General features: G+C 44.4%; 1 protein-coding gene across 1 annotated transcript; it reads left to right on the top strand.

Moving 5' to 3' along the window:
• The first annotated feature begins 2,639 nt into the window (after positions 1 to 2,639).
• On the top strand, positions 2,640 to 17,878 carry LIG3 (DNA ligase 3). The gene is made up of 19 exons (XM_052802865.1): positions 2,640 to 3,212; positions 3,745 to 3,882; positions 4,852 to 5,049; positions 5,502 to 5,653; positions 6,583 to 6,749; positions 7,428 to 7,505; positions 7,617 to 7,785; positions 8,468 to 8,623; positions 9,089 to 9,220; positions 9,981 to 10,060; positions 10,529 to 10,616; positions 11,597 to 11,674; positions 11,945 to 12,068; positions 12,444 to 12,586; positions 13,434 to 13,508; positions 14,108 to 14,254; positions 15,321 to 15,495; positions 16,411 to 16,502; positions 17,344 to 17,878. The coding sequence occupies exons 1-19, from the start codon at positions 2,654 to 2,656 to the stop codon at positions 17,575 to 17,577; spliced, it is 2,985 nt and encodes a 994-aa protein (XP_052658825.1). The 5' UTR covers positions 2,640 to 2,653; the 3' UTR covers positions 17,578 to 17,878.
• The last annotated feature ends 424 nt before the right edge of the window (positions 17,879 to 18,302 follow it).

Consider the following 18,302-nt stretch of genomic DNA (forward strand, 5'->3'; position numbering starts at 1 on the left):
AACATCCTCCAGACTGAAAAGAGCCAGAAAGCAATTCATCTCACCCTAACTGAAGCTTCCGAAATGCCCTCTGCAGGTTCCTCTACTGATTATAGACACAGCCTGGTTTAGATAATTTTGCTGACTTTTAGACAGTAAACGTTAGGGAAGCGAATCCTACCACTGAGAGGTTGCTCAGCTGCCTTATTTAAATCCGATAACGATGCACTGCAGTGAGTGTCAGCCCTTGAGTCTATCTTTCTGTCTCTTTTACCAGGCCCAAACAGACAATGAATGAGAGATCTCACCAAAGGGGATGCCGTGAACACTGCACTGTGCTCTATGCTCCCAGCAAGCTCTCTCTGAACAGTGTACTCGCCCCATCTTTTCCTGGGTTTTATCATGTTCTTGCCCTGTAAGATATCAGTGTTAATGCAAACTGTTGCACCTGTCACTGCTGGTTCTGTAAATAATTTCTCAATGGTACATCTTTTTCAAAGCAATTTGAACAATTACAATTCAACCACATTAAACTCACACACATACCTTTAATCCGAGTCTGTCAAATGCATGGTCTTGAGCTGAATGCATACAGACTTCTGGTTCAGCGTTTTAAAACTGAAGCATAGTGCTGGTCTAGATGCCTTCCACATAAGGTCAATAGCAGTTGAGAAGTCCTTCATGAACTCCCTGAATCTTTCTGCAATTCCTCTTCTGTGACTCAAAACCCCAGTTGGATTTGGTTGAGGGAGCTTGTTTCTTTCGTTTTGGGGTTTCCACCACTTCTGGGCCATGACGAACAGGAAGGTGTGTTTCTATTCTGAGATCATGGATTGAACACATTGTCCAAGAGCAAAGTATTGCAAAGTAATGCAGACTGACTACTTTATAGCCAGATCCTATTTATCAGAAATGCTTATCTCATGGACTTCATGCCAGTTTTGTGACCAGACATAGTTGTTATGCTCATCCACAGCTCCAAACAGTGTAATTTGTGTAGCTGGAGTTTGGTGTGCTGAGAAAAAGAGGAAGACTGCCTGTAGCTCACCTTGCAACTAGCTGGAGGCCAGCAAAAAGACAGATAAATGTCTGGTGAAGCAAATTCTGTACCTTATGCCTCATACTCTGCCTCTGAGGTATAGCAGAGCAGGTCAGGGACAGCCTGGCCATGATAACCTACACAGCATCCTTTGCCTGGATGAAGGCAGGAATCCTGTTGGTAGCGTGTATAGCATCCACTCCAGTTTCCTCAGTTGCCTCTTGGCACAGCACAACGCTTTCATCAGAGAAACGGGGTCAGCTGCCACCACCAGAATGCCAACAGCTGGACTGCAGGTGTGTGCCCATCTGTACTGGGATGAAGGGCTGTTTTCAGGGTGCTGGGGTGATACAGCAGCACCTCAGGGCCTGCACAAACACAGGGGAGTGCTCTTGGATGGCCTATGTTGGGGGAGCCAAGCGTAAGTCAGCACCTCAGGCCCACACAAACACAGCATAAGGCCCTTGGAAGGACAATTTCAGGAGGCCAAGTGATAGAGCAGTGCTTCAGGCCTGTGCAGGTATAGCATAGCGCTCCTAAGAGGACCCATTTTGAAAGCTAGGTGACATGGCACAGCGCTCTTGAAGGGCCAATTTCACGAGGCTGGGGATAGGGCAGTAGCTCAGACACTGCATAGCACTCTTGGAGAGCCCATTTGGAAGACCAGGTGATACAACAGCACCTCAAACCTGCACCAACGTGGCGTAGCACTCTTGGAAGGCCGATCTAGTGAAGCCAGAGAGAGGTCATGCCCTCCGACCTGCCCCGATTTGCTCTCGGAAAGCCGATTTTGGAGGCCGGGAATACAGCATCGCCTCAGACCCGGACACGCACGGCACAGCCCTCCCCGAGCCCCGCCCGTGAGCGGCGCACGCGACGTCGCCTCAGCCGCCTCCAAGGCGGGAAGACGCTCCGGGGAGCCTGCGCGCGGCGGGGCGGGGCGGGGCAAGGGGCGGGGCCTGCGCGGAGGCGGGGGGTAGCGCCGCGGGGGCGGGGCCAACCGTCTGCAACGCCGCTACACGCACGCGCACGACCTGGGCGCCACTTTCGGGCGGAAGAGGTGGGGCGCGGCGCAGCGCGCATGCGCTCTGCTCTACGGAAGCCTGCGGGCCGCCTCTAAAGGCGCGGCGGTGGCGGCGGCTCCGGCCTACAGGGAGGGCTGGAGGGGGTCCCGTCCGCCGGCCGGGGGTGAGGGCGGGATGGCGGCGCCTTGAGGATCTCGGTGAGCCCTTCACCTCGGCGGCCGGCGATGGGCAGGGCGGGAGCCTGAGGCCCGTAGCGGCGGGAGGTTGCGCTTGGGCCAGGGCGGGAAAGCGGCCTTGGGGCGGGCTGGAGGGGCCGGGGCTCGTGTATGAGGGGAGAAGGGGCTGAGGGTGAGGAGGGGGCTGTGGGGCAGGCGTGTGGAGGATCGGGGCCCGTGGGGCAGGCTCAGCGGGTGATGGAGGCCGTTGAGGGCTGGGAGACCGGGTCCCAGATGGGGAGGCAGCTGTGGGGCAGGCCTGGGAGAGAGGGGGGAGGACTGAGGCCTCTGAGACGCCTCATGTGCCACACCGGGCATAAGGCACAGGGCCCACAGGCGGCTGGGGATGGCTCAGTGTCTCCTCTCTTGCTTGCAGCACGCACGGAGCAGGCTGGATGCCCACAGGCAGCCGGACACTATCGCAGGCTGTCCGGGCACTTGGCAGGGGCACAGGACTTTTCTCTTCGCACACACAGGTTTCTCTGCCAAGACCCTACCTTTGCTGTGTTGGCCTCCCCGAGGCCAGCCCCAGTTACTGGTCCCAGCTGCTGTTACGGCGTGTATCTCTCCAGTCCACAGACAGAAACCAGGGTGGCGGTGCTGGGGCTTTCCATTTCTCCCTGCTTTTAAACACTTGGCTTCGCCAGGCCTGCACAGCGGCAGAGGACATGGCAGAGCAGAGGTACTGCGTAGACTATGCTAAGCGTGGCACGGCAGGCTGCAAGAAATGCAAGGAGAAGATTGTGAAAGGAATGGTGCGCATTGGAAAGATTGTTCCCAATCCTTTCACGGAGTCTGGCGGGGACATGAAGGAGTGGTACCATGTGAAGTGCATGTTTGAGAAGCTAGAGAAGGCCCGGGCCACCACAAAGAAAATTGAAGACATCACAGACTTGGAAGGATGGGAAGAACTACAAGATGGGGAGAAAGAATTAATCAACAAGCACATCTCAGGTGAGACACAAGGCAGCATCTGGGTCACTCTTCTATTTTACTTGTTTTCAGGGTATGCCACTGATTGCCACACAGCCGTCTCTTGACCACAAAATCCTCACTGATGTATTAGTATGACCTAGTGACAAAGTGGATAGTACTGCACAAATGTGTGTCTCAGCTCTATAGGTGAGAATAGGGAAGAAATAGAAGAATATAGGGAAGAAATAGTCACTTCTGCAACAGTACTTCTTAATTCATTTGTCACAACTGATTATGGAGAAGGTCTAGGTGATTTAATTCACGTGCAGAGATGGGCAGATAAATCCCAGGAGGTAGCAGCAGTTATTTTCCATTTTCAGCTTTTTTCGCATGATCTTTAGTAAACTATGTAGTCTTTTAACTTTTGATATCTGAAAAATCTTCCTTCATTTTTTTTCTCCTCCATCCCCAGTTCTTTTAAGACTTGCTTGTTGCAGTATATCCTACATAATATGTTGATGGATGTATGAGATTATTTCTGACTGCTGGTTTGAACCTCGCTGTTTTACAGAAGCTAATTCCAAGGCTGCAAGTACACCGAAGAAAAAAGTGATAGTCCAAGCCAAGCTCACTGCCACAGGACAACTAACTACAAAAGATCCATTAGCTCTCATCGCTCCATCACCAAAGAAGTTCTCTGGCTTCACAGGTAAGACTTAAGAAACCGATTCTGGGAAATCGTTCTCTTCTAATGTCAGCATCAGAGGCATGTTAACTTGGCTCAGATCAGCAGCTTTTTATCTATAGAAGATAGTTTAGTTTTAATTACGTTTTTTAAAATCTGGTTTGCCAAAAATTGTTAGTGCTTTCTTAGGCTGTCAAGTCTTGAAGAACTGATGTTTGAGTTTCTAGTATTCCCAAGGAAACAAAGTTTATGCAGTAACCCACTTTGTCAGGCTGACTCCACTACTGCCTTAGTCCATTGGCCAATTTCAATCAAACTGTGAAGGTGTAGACTAAAGATATCCCATGTGGAGCTCAAAATCTGTAAAAAATTGGTTGTGAGGGATTCCCGGTTGCAGCGTTCATGGACAAGAAAACTGTTACTCCTCAGCAGCTTGTCCTGAGAAACAGCTGCCAGCAGGACACTCAGTGTGTGAGCACTGACTGGCCTGACACAGACGTGTGGCTCTGAACCACTCAGGGCACGTGTTGCCACATACACAGCCAAAGAGATGAGAAAGTGTAGGGTTGTTAGTATTATGAGAGAGGAGGGGATGGGAACATTTTTTGCCCCATTTTAGAAATGATCTTAGGAAAACATCTTGCTGTGAAGGGCAAAGGCCTATAAAATAGAAATAAAACAGAAGCATCTGCCAGCAGGAGTTCTTTTTCACCAAGGTTTAATCATATTTGTCTGGTAGAATTAAGGTCCAGAAAAATTCTGATGTACTGTGAAGAGCAAAACTAATGAAAAAATAGTTTAGAATTTTTTTTAATGGTAATTGAAATTTAAAGTCACAAATTTTGGCATAGCACGCATCATTATTCAGTTCTGAAGCTTTGCCAGCATACTGGGATTGTTCTTTTCAGCTTGCCAAGCAGAGGTGGCTTCAGCTTCAAAATTTGCACCGTATTGTACTTGTTAAAAAAGCAACTTCTTATGTCTTTGATGCAGCCAAGCCAAAGAATTCAGAAGATATCTCTGCAAACTTTTCCCACAAGTCTAGCCTATCTGCAAAAAAATGTGATCCGAAGCACAAAGACTGCTTGCTGCGAGAGTTCAGGAAGCTTTGTGCCATGGTTGCTGAAAAGCCTAGCTATAATGTGAAAACACAGATCATCCAGGATTTTCTGAAGAAGGGATCTGGAGGAGGTATGATTCCTGATTGACATTCTCAGCATATGAAAGCCTTCTCAAAATCAATCTCAAAGTATTACTTCAAAAGCAAGGGTGAAATAAAATCTGATTGCTGTGTAGTCCAAGCTGTGTGCTGTGATGATTTCTGAACTATGGAGATAATGTTTGCAAAGTGAACTGTTTATCTAAATAACAAATTCAGATAAGAAAGTCTCAGTCTAGGATTGCAGGGAAAGTTTGTAGGTGCTGCCAAACTTAGGGCTGTGGGGTCGGATTTGCAGGACAGTTGTGGGTGTTTCCTCTAAGAAGTCTCCTTTCATGTGAAGTAGAACAGCATGGTGGAAAGAGGAAGCCCCAACTGCGGGGGTTTTTTTTTCCCAGGCTCATGCTAATGGGCACAAACAACCAGAGCCTGTATGTGAAGATAAATTGTGACAGTTTCTAATAGTCTGTGCTTTTTTTTCCAGATGGTTTTCATGGTGATGTATACCTGACCATTAAGCTGCTATTACCAGGCGTCATTAAAATTGTTTACAACTTGAACGATAAGCAGATTGTAAAGCTGTTTAGTAGGATTTTTAACTGCAGCCAAGAAGAAATGGTCCGGGACCTGGAACAGGTGAGTGCAGACAGCAGTTCTCTTAATTTCTGCTGTTCAGTCCCTTGGTATGGAAATTCTGTAATGTTTGTTTTTCACTCCTATTTCAAACGTTGTTAGCTTGACTGTTAGAATAGGAGTTGGTGATTTGGGGGTTGGAGAGGGGGGGTTGTGCTTTAGCAGTTTTCATAGCCCTTTCTGCCATCTGGAACCTTTAGAAAATAATGTTTGAACAGAAAGCAAGATATGAATTCACCTGCAAAACTTTAGAAGGCAAGACTAAAATATCTAGGCAAGTTGGGCTGCACCCGCTTTGTCTAAACTGCTTTGTTTAGTGTATTCCTATGTAACTGGTTTATAATACTTTTTTTGTAACATCACATATCAAAAACTGTGGTTCAGTTAACAGATCTGTTACTGTGAGCTTAAGTTGGTTCATACAATTAAGATACACTCATAAAATTGCAAGTGCTCACATGGGCATTTAATTCCTGTGCATAGGAGTTGGTAATTGATTATGCACACTTCTGATTCATTGCAAAATGGAAAAAATGGGTGAATTAGATAGTGAAGCTAATTCTTTCACCTCTGTTTATTGCCTTGGTATATGCTGCCTTCTACTGACATCACTAGACTCTTTCAGATCCTTGGATTTACAAGTAGATTAATCCTGATGAAATAAAGGGTCTGTGATGCTGTAGCAGTGAAAAACAGGGCAATAAGATGATACTGGTACTCTTACTTACCATTTTTTGCACATGAAGCAGCTGAGAAGCTTTATTCTGTGTCGTGGCAACTTTTTTCTAATATTTGATTCCAATTCCTTCATGCAATCCCAGGATCATTCCTGTGCTTTATCCTACTTACTGGAACCATGTTGAATCCCCAGTGGCGTCTCCATTCTCTAGCCATAGCTCTGATCCACACCCTTATTTTGTTTTTGGAGACAGGGAGATGTTTCCGAGACCGTACGCCTCTTCTTTGAACAGAGCAAGTCTTGTCCTCCAGCAGCCAAAAGTCTCCTGACCATCCAAGAGGTAGATGATTTCCTCATCCAGCTATCAAAGCTTACTAAGGAAGATGACCAGCAAAGTGTGCTGCAACGTATCACTCGCAGGTAAGGAAAGTAATTGGCCTCTGAAGGTTTACCCTAAAACTAGGAGTGGTTATCTACATATCACAAGCTGGAACAGGTGAAAAACTAACCATAAGCCACAGAGACTGAACTTAACATCTGTAAGCTGGTATTTGTGGTTTGATTAAGACACCTTGACTGCTGACCAGCAATGGAGAACATGTATGGCTCCTGTTTGTGCCAGAGAATTTCATCCTTGCCTGTCAAGACACTGTTCAATCAGTACTAAACAACTGGCTTGCAGAACTGCCTTAATGGTACTTAGCTGTTAATTAAGTTACTGTTCTTGGGTATGTTGGGAAAAGCCTTCAAGCCATTTAGACATGTTGAAGATTCTTGGTCTGTCTCAGTTTCTGTTGATCTGAGGCTGAGGATGTTACAATCACTTACTCTTGATACATTAATTAAGTGGATTTTGCAAGGTATGTCAACACTGAGGCAGAATTAATACTGGCATTCAAACATAAAGATGCTAAAAAGCCTTTTGGATATTCTCATGTGCCTCTGAGATGTCACTAGTAACATGTGTCCTCATTTGAGTTTAAACCCTAAAGAAGGGGAGGACCTTTTTGTACAGAGGCCTGGATCAGTTTCTTTTTTCCAGCTGGAAAGTAGTTCAATTAAATGTCTACCATCTCTGAATCTTCTCTCGCACTTCAGATGTACAGGCAATGACCTGAAATGCATCATCAGGCTAATCAAGCATGACTTGAAAATGAATGCTGGAGCAAAGCATGTGTAAGTCTTACCTTTCATTGTGAGATAAAACCAGAAGTGGGCATTAGCCTCCTAAGCCAGGAGCAGCAGACCTGAGGTTGATGCTTGGTTTCCCTCCTTTCCTCAATTAAGGTTGGATGCTTTGGATCCCAATGCTTACGAGGCGTTCAAAGCATCACGCAACCTCCAGGATGTGGTAGAACGAGTCCTGAAGAACCAGCAGGAGGCTGAGAAGATGCCAGGTCTGAAGCGAACCCTCAGTGTGCAGGCCTCTCTGATGACCCCGGTTCAGCCCATGCTGGTAATGTTGGCTCCCCTGCAATGGTAACCTTCAGCCGAGCAAGAGATGGAGTTCTCATATGTACTGTCAGAGACCCTCACCTTTAAGAATCAGTAGACAGATAAGTGACTGTGTGTAGTATGAGCTAACAGAGTGTGCAGTGCTGATTTTTATGTTTAATGCCATTTTATAAAGTGTTTTCTACCAAGAGGCCAGTATTCAATGTACTCAGTACTTGCACCTTCAGTGCCATTGCAAAAGCTAAAATCTTGACTTGCTTTCAGTCCAGAAGTGACTTTTTTGTTTGTTTGCTGTCATTCCAGAAGTTGATCCTTTCTCTGGAAATAGCATGAGCTTTCCATTGGATTAGAGATTCAAATAAGTTTGGTTTTTTTGTTTGAACAAATCTGAGTTAAATATCTACTTCTGGGCTAGGCGCACTCCTCCAAAAGGCACAGTACTTACAGCTTTAGATATTTGGAGGAGATAAGCACTGAAAACCTGTAATTATCTGGGCATATGCAAATGATTCTAAGTAAATGAGTAATTAAGAAAAGGAAAACTTGGACTGGATATGAGAGACCCTGGACAAAATGATCTACAAAGGAACTAGTAGTTGATTCATGAACTTTGTGAGAGTAGCTATATTTTTAAATATATCATGTGAGCTTGTTTGGAACTTGTCTCTCTCCACCTTTCTAAGGCTGAAGCCTGCAAGTCAATTGAGTATGCCATGAAGAAGTGCCCAAATGGCATGTATGCAGAGATCAAATATGATGGCGAGCGGGTGCAGGTCCATAAAAATGGAGATCATTTCAGCTACTTCAGCAGAAGCCTCAAACCTGTCCTCCCACATAAAGTAAGCACCTACAAACTGTCTTTTCTGTTGTGCCAGCTCCTCTATAAACACGACTGAATTTCACAACAGTTTCTATAGGCCAGGAAGATACCTTCTGTTGTAGAGTTTTTTCCTAATTTATGTAGATACTTGGAATCTGGAAAAGCAACACTTAATAGAGTTGTAATCAATTAGTTTTGGTGGACATTAAGAGCTTGAAACTAAAGTTAAGCTATCTGCCTTAGAGTCCTCTTTATGCACTGCATTTTGGGAGGCTTGATGCCAGTTGGGTGACTTGGTTATATTTGTTCAAGACTCATTTTTCCATTTGTAGACTGTGCTGTCTGTACCACAGTAGAAAGTAAAGCTAGTGCAGATATGCCTACATGTGCCTCAGACACGCTTCTGGAGGAAACATCTGCATTGGAGTGAGTCCCTCTCTTCAGCCAGCAGATGTATTTTTCTTTTCTTTTTTTTTTTCCCAAGGTAGCCCATTTTAAGGACTTCATCCCCCAGGCTTTCCCTGGTGGGCAAAGTATGATCCTGGATTCAGAAGTTCTTCTGATTGACAACAAAACTGGCAAGCCACTTCCTTTTGGGACTCTTGGTGTGCACAAGGTAAAAAGAAGAAAAAAATAAAAATCCTTTGTTGTGGTTGGAGGCTATTACTCTGCTGACTTAAAATGCACTAGCATGTCATCTGTTATCACAGGATAGTTTAAAAAATCTGGTGCTTGCTAGAGCATCTGGGGAAAAAATAAGATCCCTGAGAAGGCTGATATTAATGAAAAAGGTACTGCTCTAATACAATATATTTGATATTAACCTGATCACTAGCAGAACGTCATCTTGAGATAAATATTAAAAAACTCTGTCATTGCTTATCATTGCTTGAGCAATGTATGACAGACTTGAAGATGACAATGATGCAGAGAGTATTTAGTCCATATGAATATTATGTAGTGCTTATGTCTAGACTAAATGGTTGTGAGGAAGAGGACAGTAAAATGAAAATTAAACTGTAAGTGCTTTAACTTAAAGTAGCCATTAATCTGAAGTCTCTGGAACGCTTGTTGGTTTTTTGTTGCAGCAGTAGTGATGGATGTTACATGGCCCAAAGTCATTAATATTTGTGGCGTTATTTCCCTGTCACTAGGAAATTAGCATGTTTTATCTTCTTAGTTTCTGTTTTGACACATTCAGTCTAAATCTTAATTCTCAGAATACTTCTGTCTTTTAGAAGAGGCCTAAGCTCATTATAACTAAAAGATTATGGAGATAAAAATACATCCTTTTGTTTCTGTTGGTTTTCTAAAACTCCATATTGCTGCTCGCTACAACTGCAGATTTCTTTTAATCAATCTTAATTGTCTTTCAGAAAGCTGCTTTCCAAGATGCCAACGTTTGCTTGTTTGTGTTTGACTGCATCTATTTCAATGACATCAGCCTGATGGACAGGTATGTGTCCGGCATAGTGTGAGAGTAGCCTGACCGGTTTCCCAGCATGAACTTGCTGGAACACACTACCACTGCAGAGGGAGCCGTTCACATTGGCTGCTATGACTGGCCATTTACCCCTGTAAAATCAAGACAGCATGGGAGAATCCTTGCTGTGCTAAAGAGTTTCACTGTGGAGGTCCATCTTGCTCCGCAGTTCCAAAATATCAGGATTAACTGCATTTCAACTGAACTGAGTGTGGTTCAGTACCCAGCTCATCTTACATCCTCTGAAACTAAATGCACTCTTAACACAAAAATTCTGTTTTATAACTTGCTTTCTGGAGGAAAGTAAGAATTGATTGTCCTTTCTGCAACCCTGTAGGATAAGTAATTTAATTATTTAAATAGCTTTTCTCAACGTTCATGTGACTGGTACTTCATGTTAAAACTGCTTTCTTGTCCTTAATTATCCGTGCCCTGGTTTAGGCCTCTGTGTGAACGTCGTAAGTTTCTCCGTGATAACATGGTTGAAATCCCCAACCGGATCCTATTCTCAGAGATGAAGCATGTCACAGTGAGTTCAATGTTAATATAGCATGCATGGTGATCTCATAGATTGCACTCTGGATACTTCATTGCTCCTTTACCACATGGCCTTTTTTATAATTAAGGCTGCAAATCCAGCAATTCTCTGCCTGTCAAAATGGTTCTATTTCTGCTCTGTGTGCAAGACTTCTTGAGCTAGTGTTGTTCAAAAGGGCCATGCCTGTGCTCCCATCTTGTCTCTGCTACCACCACTTCAGTATAGTCTTAACTTGCACATCTCTCTTTTTTGGCTGCTTAATGATTTTATAGTCATTGTAACTTTGACATTGTTAGGAGGAGCTAAAGCCTGTTGTAACTTAGTCTGTACAGTGCAGTGCTGAGCTGCGTAGAGAAGACTGAAGTATGATTGAAAGGAGCTAGACTGCTTCCAGTTCCCAAATTGGCAACTTCAAGTTGCCACTACAGCCCAGATACATCCTGAGTGCTAAAAACTGCATTTAGACAGCAGCATGCTCAGTTTTTCCTTTGGTTGTTATGCAGAAGCCATATGTCCCATTATTTTTCCCCACTGCTACTGATTCCTGTAGTACCTTGGTTTTGGTGGAGAATGCTTGTACTTTTGGGGCAGAGAAAGCATTTTTGGGAAGAAGAAAAGAGCATAGGTCCCAAGGCAGTTGGATAGAGAAGTATGCAGACACTGCTGGCTGAGGAAAATCTAATCTTGTACATGTGGGACATACTCAGGACACAATCAGTGTGGCTGCCTCGTCTCTTGGGTATTTTTTTAACTAACGAACCCTTCTCTTCTTGGGACACGTTCCCAGCTTAGTCACTGGGTGTGCAGCAAAGAGAACACGTATGGGACTCTCCTTGGAAAAATATTATATGGAGTTACCCATTCATCTCTCTGCAGTTGCTTTGGTTTTAGTGCACCGCTGCTCTGAACAGAAAGCCTGAAGACCACAGCCCTTTCAGTCTTGAGTTAACCATGATTCCTTTCATTTTCAGAAAGCTTCAGATCTGGCAGATATGATCACCCGAGTCATCCGTGAGGGACTGGAAGGACTGGTGCTGAAAGATGTAAAGGCAGGTTTACGTTTACTCTTCACTGGTGTATGCTGGGAATTGGGGAATAACAACAGACAGAGGGCTGTGGATGAAGCACACAAGGCTGAGCATCCTTGAAACATCTCTGGGTTCTTGTGGATGCTGACATCCAATTCAAGTTGCTCCTTAAATATCTGAGCACTGCTGTGTTCTTGTACTGCTAAGCTGGATAAAAGCAAGGGCTTTTTGAGGAGATAGCTGTCCACCAGATGATCTTTCTGACGGGGGTTCTTGCCTTGTTTTGCACAGGGTAATTATGAACCGGGAAAACGACACTGGCTGAAAGTGAAAAAGGACTACTTAAATGAGGGTGCAATGGCTGACACAGCAGACCTAGTGGTGCTGGGAGCTTTCTATGGACAAGGCAGTAAAGGTAAGTCTCTGGAGTCGGCTTAAGCCGGAGGATCTGTCAGTTCAGAAAACTCTGAAGCTTTTTCCTGTTCCAAGCCTCCTGTAGCATTTGGTCTCCTACCAGAATGAGACTGGCTGTAGCAGTGACTCTGCTGCAGCCCATCACATGCCAGGCTATGAGTTTACTGTGGGTTAGTTGGCACAGCAAAGCCTTAGGTCTTGGGCTGGGCTCTTACACAGTGTAGAGGCTGGGAGCTGATGCTGTTAAGCCATTACAAGCCTAAGGCCCTTTGACTCCCGAAGATGGAAAAGGGTTTTGGTTCATTACTTTGCTTTTTTGAAAGGCTGTGGCTTGTCCTGTAGAAGATGTGAACCACCCTGCTCTCCCCTCCTGCAGGTGGGATGATGTCCATCTTCCTCATGGGCTGCTATGATCCCAAGAGTGAGAAGTGGTGCACTGTGACCAAGTGTTCCGGTGGCCATGATGATGCCACCTTGGCACGTCTGCAAACAGAGCTGGATATGGTGAAGATCAGCAAGGTGAGAGGGGCTCCGGCATGGAGGCAATCGAAGGAATGCTCAGCAAAGGGCTTGGTAAAAGCCTCCTTCCTGCTGAGCTACAGTTGAGGTGCTGGCTAAATGCAGAATTGAAGTGCTCTGCTGGCAATGAATAGAGGCTCGATTAGAGTTAAAGCAGCTAAACTGCTCTGACACAAACGAGGTGTTGGTGCAGCCAGCTTCGAGATGAGGCATGCCTGAGATTTGTACTCAGACACTGAGTGGGAAGGCAGGCACCATCTGTTTCCTGCTAAGACAAAGTTTTATTAGGAAGAGCAGAGGAAGTTCCATTTTTTTTGCATATTGCAGTTGGTGAAGACAGTCACTAGATGGGGCTGCGGGTGAGAAATGCTCAAGTCAGACTATTGTCTTGTGGCTAGATAACCCGGCATGTTGGAGTTAAAAGACTTTTTGTGAGTGACTTATTAAGGTGAGGAATCTTGCTTTTCAAGACTTGACAAATAACAGAGAGCTGAATTTTAATATTTACTTGTCATCCTGAAGGCCATTTGCATCAAGGTTATAGAATCTTAAAAAAATGAGTAGTTTTATATGAATCACAATTGGAGCAACAATTTTATTGTTTTACATATAAAATGACAGTAATTGAGAGCTACATTAAAGAAATTTTTGTGATTCTCTAGATAAGAGAAACTGCTGTCAATCAGTGCACCTTGCACTGCAGGCTAAAGCAAGTTTCATCCATACAAAGGCAATGTAACACCTATATGCTAATCTACTTCTATGTTATCTTTCAGCAACTTCTTTTGTAGAAATAGGTTCATATATGATCATATGAACATTTCCATTTTGTGCTTTTAATTAATAGGATCCTAGTAAAATTCCAAGGTGGCTAAAAATTAACAAAATCTACTACCCAGACTTCATTGTCCCAGATCCAAAGGTAAGTGCTGTCATAGTTATTTAACTGTTTTCCAGCCCTGATATAGCAATCTACTATACTTATTTAAGTGTACAAATTATCTCTGTTACAAGATTAGTCTTCATACTTGGAACAGGAAATTAAGTGCAAGTTTTTATCTCTGAATCTTGCAGGTGCATTTGAGGCTAAGAGCTTCATGAAGAAATCATACCTGCAGCACTTCTGGGAAATATTCTTGTTCATTAAATCGCATCCAGAAGTGAACTTACTTTAAATTTGAGGCATGAAAAATCTGACTTGAAATGGTTGAAGCAGAACTGTAACCCAAAAGTTGTTATTGTTTTACAAAATTTATCAGTATGTTTTGTGCCATTATGTCTGATAGAAAAGGTGTTATTTAGAAATTGACATTATATATTAGTTGAGGATCTCTGGCTCGCTGAAAAAAATGGAAGTTTTTCTAATTAAGGTGACCACAAGAAGGTCAGTTTGTGTATATGAAACCCTGTGTGCTGGGGCCCAGAGGGGGCTGTTGTAGAGGTAGAGGAACACAGACGCATTAGAGTTAGTTCATGAAAGAACATGGGAATGTGATGTGACTTCCTCAATACTGTGTTTAGAAAGCCCCAGTGTGGGAGATCACAGGGGCTGAATTCTCTAAAGCCGAAGCCCACACTGCAGATGGGATCTCCATTCGCTTCCCTCGCTGCACCCGCATTCGAGATGACAAAGACTGGAAGACAGCCACCAACCTCCAGCAGCTCAAGGTGAGTTAACGCAGTATGTCTGCAGCATGTTCAAGAATAAGTTCTGACAACAGTCTATATTTAAAAAGACAAATTTGGATAGCAGGGTATGTAGTGAAGGTATCTGCTGACTGGTACCTGTGATGGCATGTTACATTTTCCATTTATTCTAGGCTCAGGCTCCTTGCTGGATTATTTTGATGTAAGTCTTATTCTTCCATGGGGCCTCTCAAGTCTCTTGAGCTGTTGTGTTGTGCACTTTCAGGAAAGTCTGTGCTGGCAGCTAGTTGTATCAGCTCTTGTAACAGCCTTCATGGTGAGAAATTTCCTTCCTGAAAGAGGTGACCTTTATTCTCTTGAGCGTTTATGGTCATTTGGTCTCCCATTAATTGCTGAGATTGGGGGAGGCATCTGGGAAGTGACTAAGGGTAGCCTGGCCCAGTTCCAGGGCACAGGGGCCAAATGGCAGTCAGCCAGGACTCCTGGGGCTGCACCTACCCCACACGGCTTCTACACCTCCTTAACAGATAGAAACCGGTTGGCTTGCTGCCATCCTAGCAGTAAGTCAGCTGTTGATGAGCTCTGTTCTCAGTCTAGTTATTGTCATTTGGGCTGTCTTCACACTGCCTACAGGGATACTGGCAGCAGATGTAAGTGCTTGTTACGCCACCGAAGCAAGGAGTGATTCAGCCCACCTGCTGTCCTGCAGTATTTCTGGCTCCCTAGGGGAGAGAAAGGTAAAATACCCTCTTCAGACAGACTATTCCCTGCGTGAGCAATGGGTATTGTTCATTTGTCAGGCTAGGGAGCCATGCTCTGAAGAGTTTGTCTTGCTCTGTAGCAGATGATGTGAATATGGATCTTGGTACCTCCTTGTATGGCTTCCCTTAATGTCAAGCAGCTGGGTGGAATGCAGAGAGCTTGAACAAAGTTGACAGGAAAATGGCTACAAAGATGTGCAGGAGGAAAAAGCATATGAGCAAATGTTTCAGGGCGGGGGAAACAAACAGACCATGCATTACAGCTCGTGTCTAATGTCAGAGGTTTCACTGTGGCTAAAGGCAGTGCTTTGTTTCTGGCGGGACAGGAGCTGTACCAACTCTCCAAAGAGAAGGCTGATTTCAGTGTAGCTGCTGGGGAGGAAGATGAGTCCACAGCTGGCAGCAGTGGAGAGAATGAGGGAAATTCCAGGTCTTCCACACCACACAGCACTGTTAAAACTCCCCCAAGCAAGTCACCTGCAAAAGCCCAGAAGCCAGAAGGTAAGATGGTGCTTTCCAGGGAGAGGAGCCCTAGGGTGGGTCCTCTGTGTTTGGGGCAGGCTGGCTTTGGATCTTTGTCTTCTGTCAGATGCTCGAAGATCCCATGGAAGTTTTTATGTGCATGTCAGGGTTAACGGGCAAAGCTGTTTAGGCCCTTGGTTTGGCCTGTGTTGTTCATAGCATGAATAGCCACACCTCTGAGGTGTGCTGGGATTGAGAGGAGATGGAAACAGCACTGTTGATGCTGTTCAGATTGGTGTTTAGGCAACTCATTTAGACAGTAAAAACTCTCTGAGGTTATATGCTGCCTAGAACAGGTATCTTGAACCTAGCAGAGTCTCAGTTACAGTTAGTGCCAAAACTACTTTGGAGTGATTTTTCTGGGACTGCAGTCTATGTTAAGCTTATTAGATCAAGGTCCTTAGCAGACTGTGTAAGACTGATCTGAACAGCAAACCTCTTGCTCCCGTTCCTGCAGATCACACGCCCTTTGGTTAGACATTTTTGGCCATGAACCAGGATTTAATTTTATTTGGATGAAATTCATGCATATAATAGGGCACCTGGATGGTGGGGATTTCCAGGTAGTAAATTGCAAACCTGTGAAATGAGTTTGCTTCACCAGTGCTTTGTCACTGGGGAATAACTTGAAGCAAATTTCTGAGCAGTCTCAAAAAGACAGTGTGGTGACAGCAAGGAGGGAAGTTGAACAGCAACATCCTGGAGATGAGGGCAGGAAGATGCTCCACGCCATTTGCAGTAGAAAAATGTGTCTTACTAATTAGGTTCTAATTCATGGATTTTTCCTGAAAGAACAGGGGAAAGCCTTTTACCCCCTTTAGTCTTCTTTCCCCACTTTAATACACAACCAGTATCTGGACAGAGAACACAAATGAGACAAGTGTTTGTTCTTAGAAAGCAAAGCAGTCATTGGATCCCCTGAAAAATCAGAGGAGAAACGAGGAGAGAAGCGAAAAGCATCTGAGATGGATGACAATGGAAAAAAGGTATGGACAGCTGGACAGCAACCACTTTGGGGTGGGAGGAAGCTCAGGCAGTTTCAATTGTCTGTTCACTTTTGCCTTTCATCTGGAAAAGTCTGAAATCTTCCTATAGCAGCACCCTAAATTAAAATGAAATGTAAAGGCAGAAATAGCAGCAACAAGCCCCCTTGTAAAGGAAGCGGATGGCTGCAGCTTTTCTTTCCTGTCTGCAGAGCTGACATAACTGGGTTTGTCATGCTAAAGGCCAATACTCTGTTCGCCCACCAATGTCCTGCTCTACAAAGTGTTGTGACTGCTGAGCGGCTACTCCTCCTGAGTGCCGCACATGGAAGAGTTGGGAGCTGTAAAGGGAGAGAACTGTCCTTTCTAGCCCATTGTGCAGCAAATTGTAGGAGTGGATTAAGAATCGCTGAGCTATAATTTCCTGATAAGCCTGGCATACCTATTGTGATGTAAACAGCATGTCCCTTCCCAGGGCGGTTGTGTTCTCCTACTTAACTAAGAAGCATCAGCTTGTAAAGACAAAAGACATTAAGATCATGTTCACTGGACCACATCAGCATCACCACTAATGGGAATAATGGGGTAATAATTCCCCTTAGCTAGGGAAGAAGCACTGTTCAGCTGTAACATCTGGTTTTCAGAGGAACTGTATGGGTGTTGCTCTTGTGTACGATTTAATGGTGGTCCAAAGAGCAATTTACAATTATTAGGCATGGGATTAGAATGATAACCTTGAGAGCTGTGAATGGACTTGTTCATGCCTCAAAGAATTTAGTGTAATTTCCAGACCAATCTAATGTTTTACTAACCTGTGCTTCTCATCCTCTTTCACAATATGCAGACATTGCTGGACATATTCACTGGTGTGAAGCTGTACCTGTCGCCCTCTGTGAAGGACTTCGACAAAATCCGACGGTACTTTATAGCATATGATGGGGATCTTGTGCCAGAGTTTGACACAGCCTCAGCAACGCATGTTATAGGGGACATTGATGAGAATCCTGGTGCTAAGCGTGTGTCTCCCAACTGGATCTGGGAATGCATCCGGAAACGGAGACTGGTAGCCCCATGCTAGCAATGTCTTGACACAAGAATTCCCTGAAGGGAACAACTGAGAACTAGGTAGGTGGAAGAAATGGTGAGATTCCTCTGTGGATAGAAATAAAATGCTCAAGTCCATCAGAGGTAGTTATAAAGATCCATAGCAACCATATGGAATTAATTAAAACAACTCTCTGAAGAAATGTCACTGCTGAATCCATTTTTCTGCCCATAATGTAGACCACTGCACTTATCTAGGTGCTGGTTTAGTCTCCTTGGGTTTTTAAAGTTTGGGTATTTTTATAGATAAAGAAATAAAACTGAAGCAGTTTCTCTTTTGCTGTCAGGACTTATTTTCCAAAGGTTATTCTCTGCCTGGACAGGAAAACAGACCACCAAATATGTGAAACTATTACCAGGATCATTTTGCTGCATGGCTGCAATTTATGTGAAGGACATCTGTCCTTCTGGTTTTTTTCTTTCCTGTCTTTCAACATTCAGCACAGATCTGTATCCAGTAGTATTACACCTCTGCTGTAGGTTTCATATGAAAACTAGGACACCAAATAAGCTTCAATACAGCAACTGCTGCAGCATTATCCAAGCGTTCTGTTGGAGTGTTTGTTTCTGGAATATGTTGCTCATGTGTTCTGCTATTCGTGTTTCAACAAGTAAAAGCTGAGAAAGGAACTCTGCCATCTGGATCTTTTAGGATAGTTGAGAGACCTCCTTATCTGAAGCTGTTCAAAATGACTCCAA

The sequence above is a fragment of the Harpia harpyja genome, chromosome 12, assembly GCF_026419915.1.
Source record: "Harpia harpyja isolate bHarHar1 chromosome 12, bHarHar1 primary haplotype, whole genome shotgun sequence".
Lineage (NCBI taxonomy): Eukaryota > Metazoa > Chordata > Aves > Accipitriformes > Accipitridae > Harpia > Harpia harpyja.

Excerpts from the sequence above, each read along its gene's own strand:
- LIG3 (XM_052802865.1), top strand. The coding sequence starts at position 2,654 with ATGCCCACAGGCAGCCGGACACTATCGCAGGCTGTCCGGGCACTTGGC. Across the intron at positions 5,050-5,501 it reads GAAGAAGGGATCTGGAGGAG|ATGGTTTTCATGGTGATGTA; the intron begins GTATGATTCCTG and ends TTTTTTTTCCAG. Across the intron at positions 5,654-6,582 it reads TGGTCCGGGACCTGGAACAG|GGAGATGTTTCCGAGACCGT; the intron begins GTGAGTGCAGAC and ends TTTTGGAGACAG.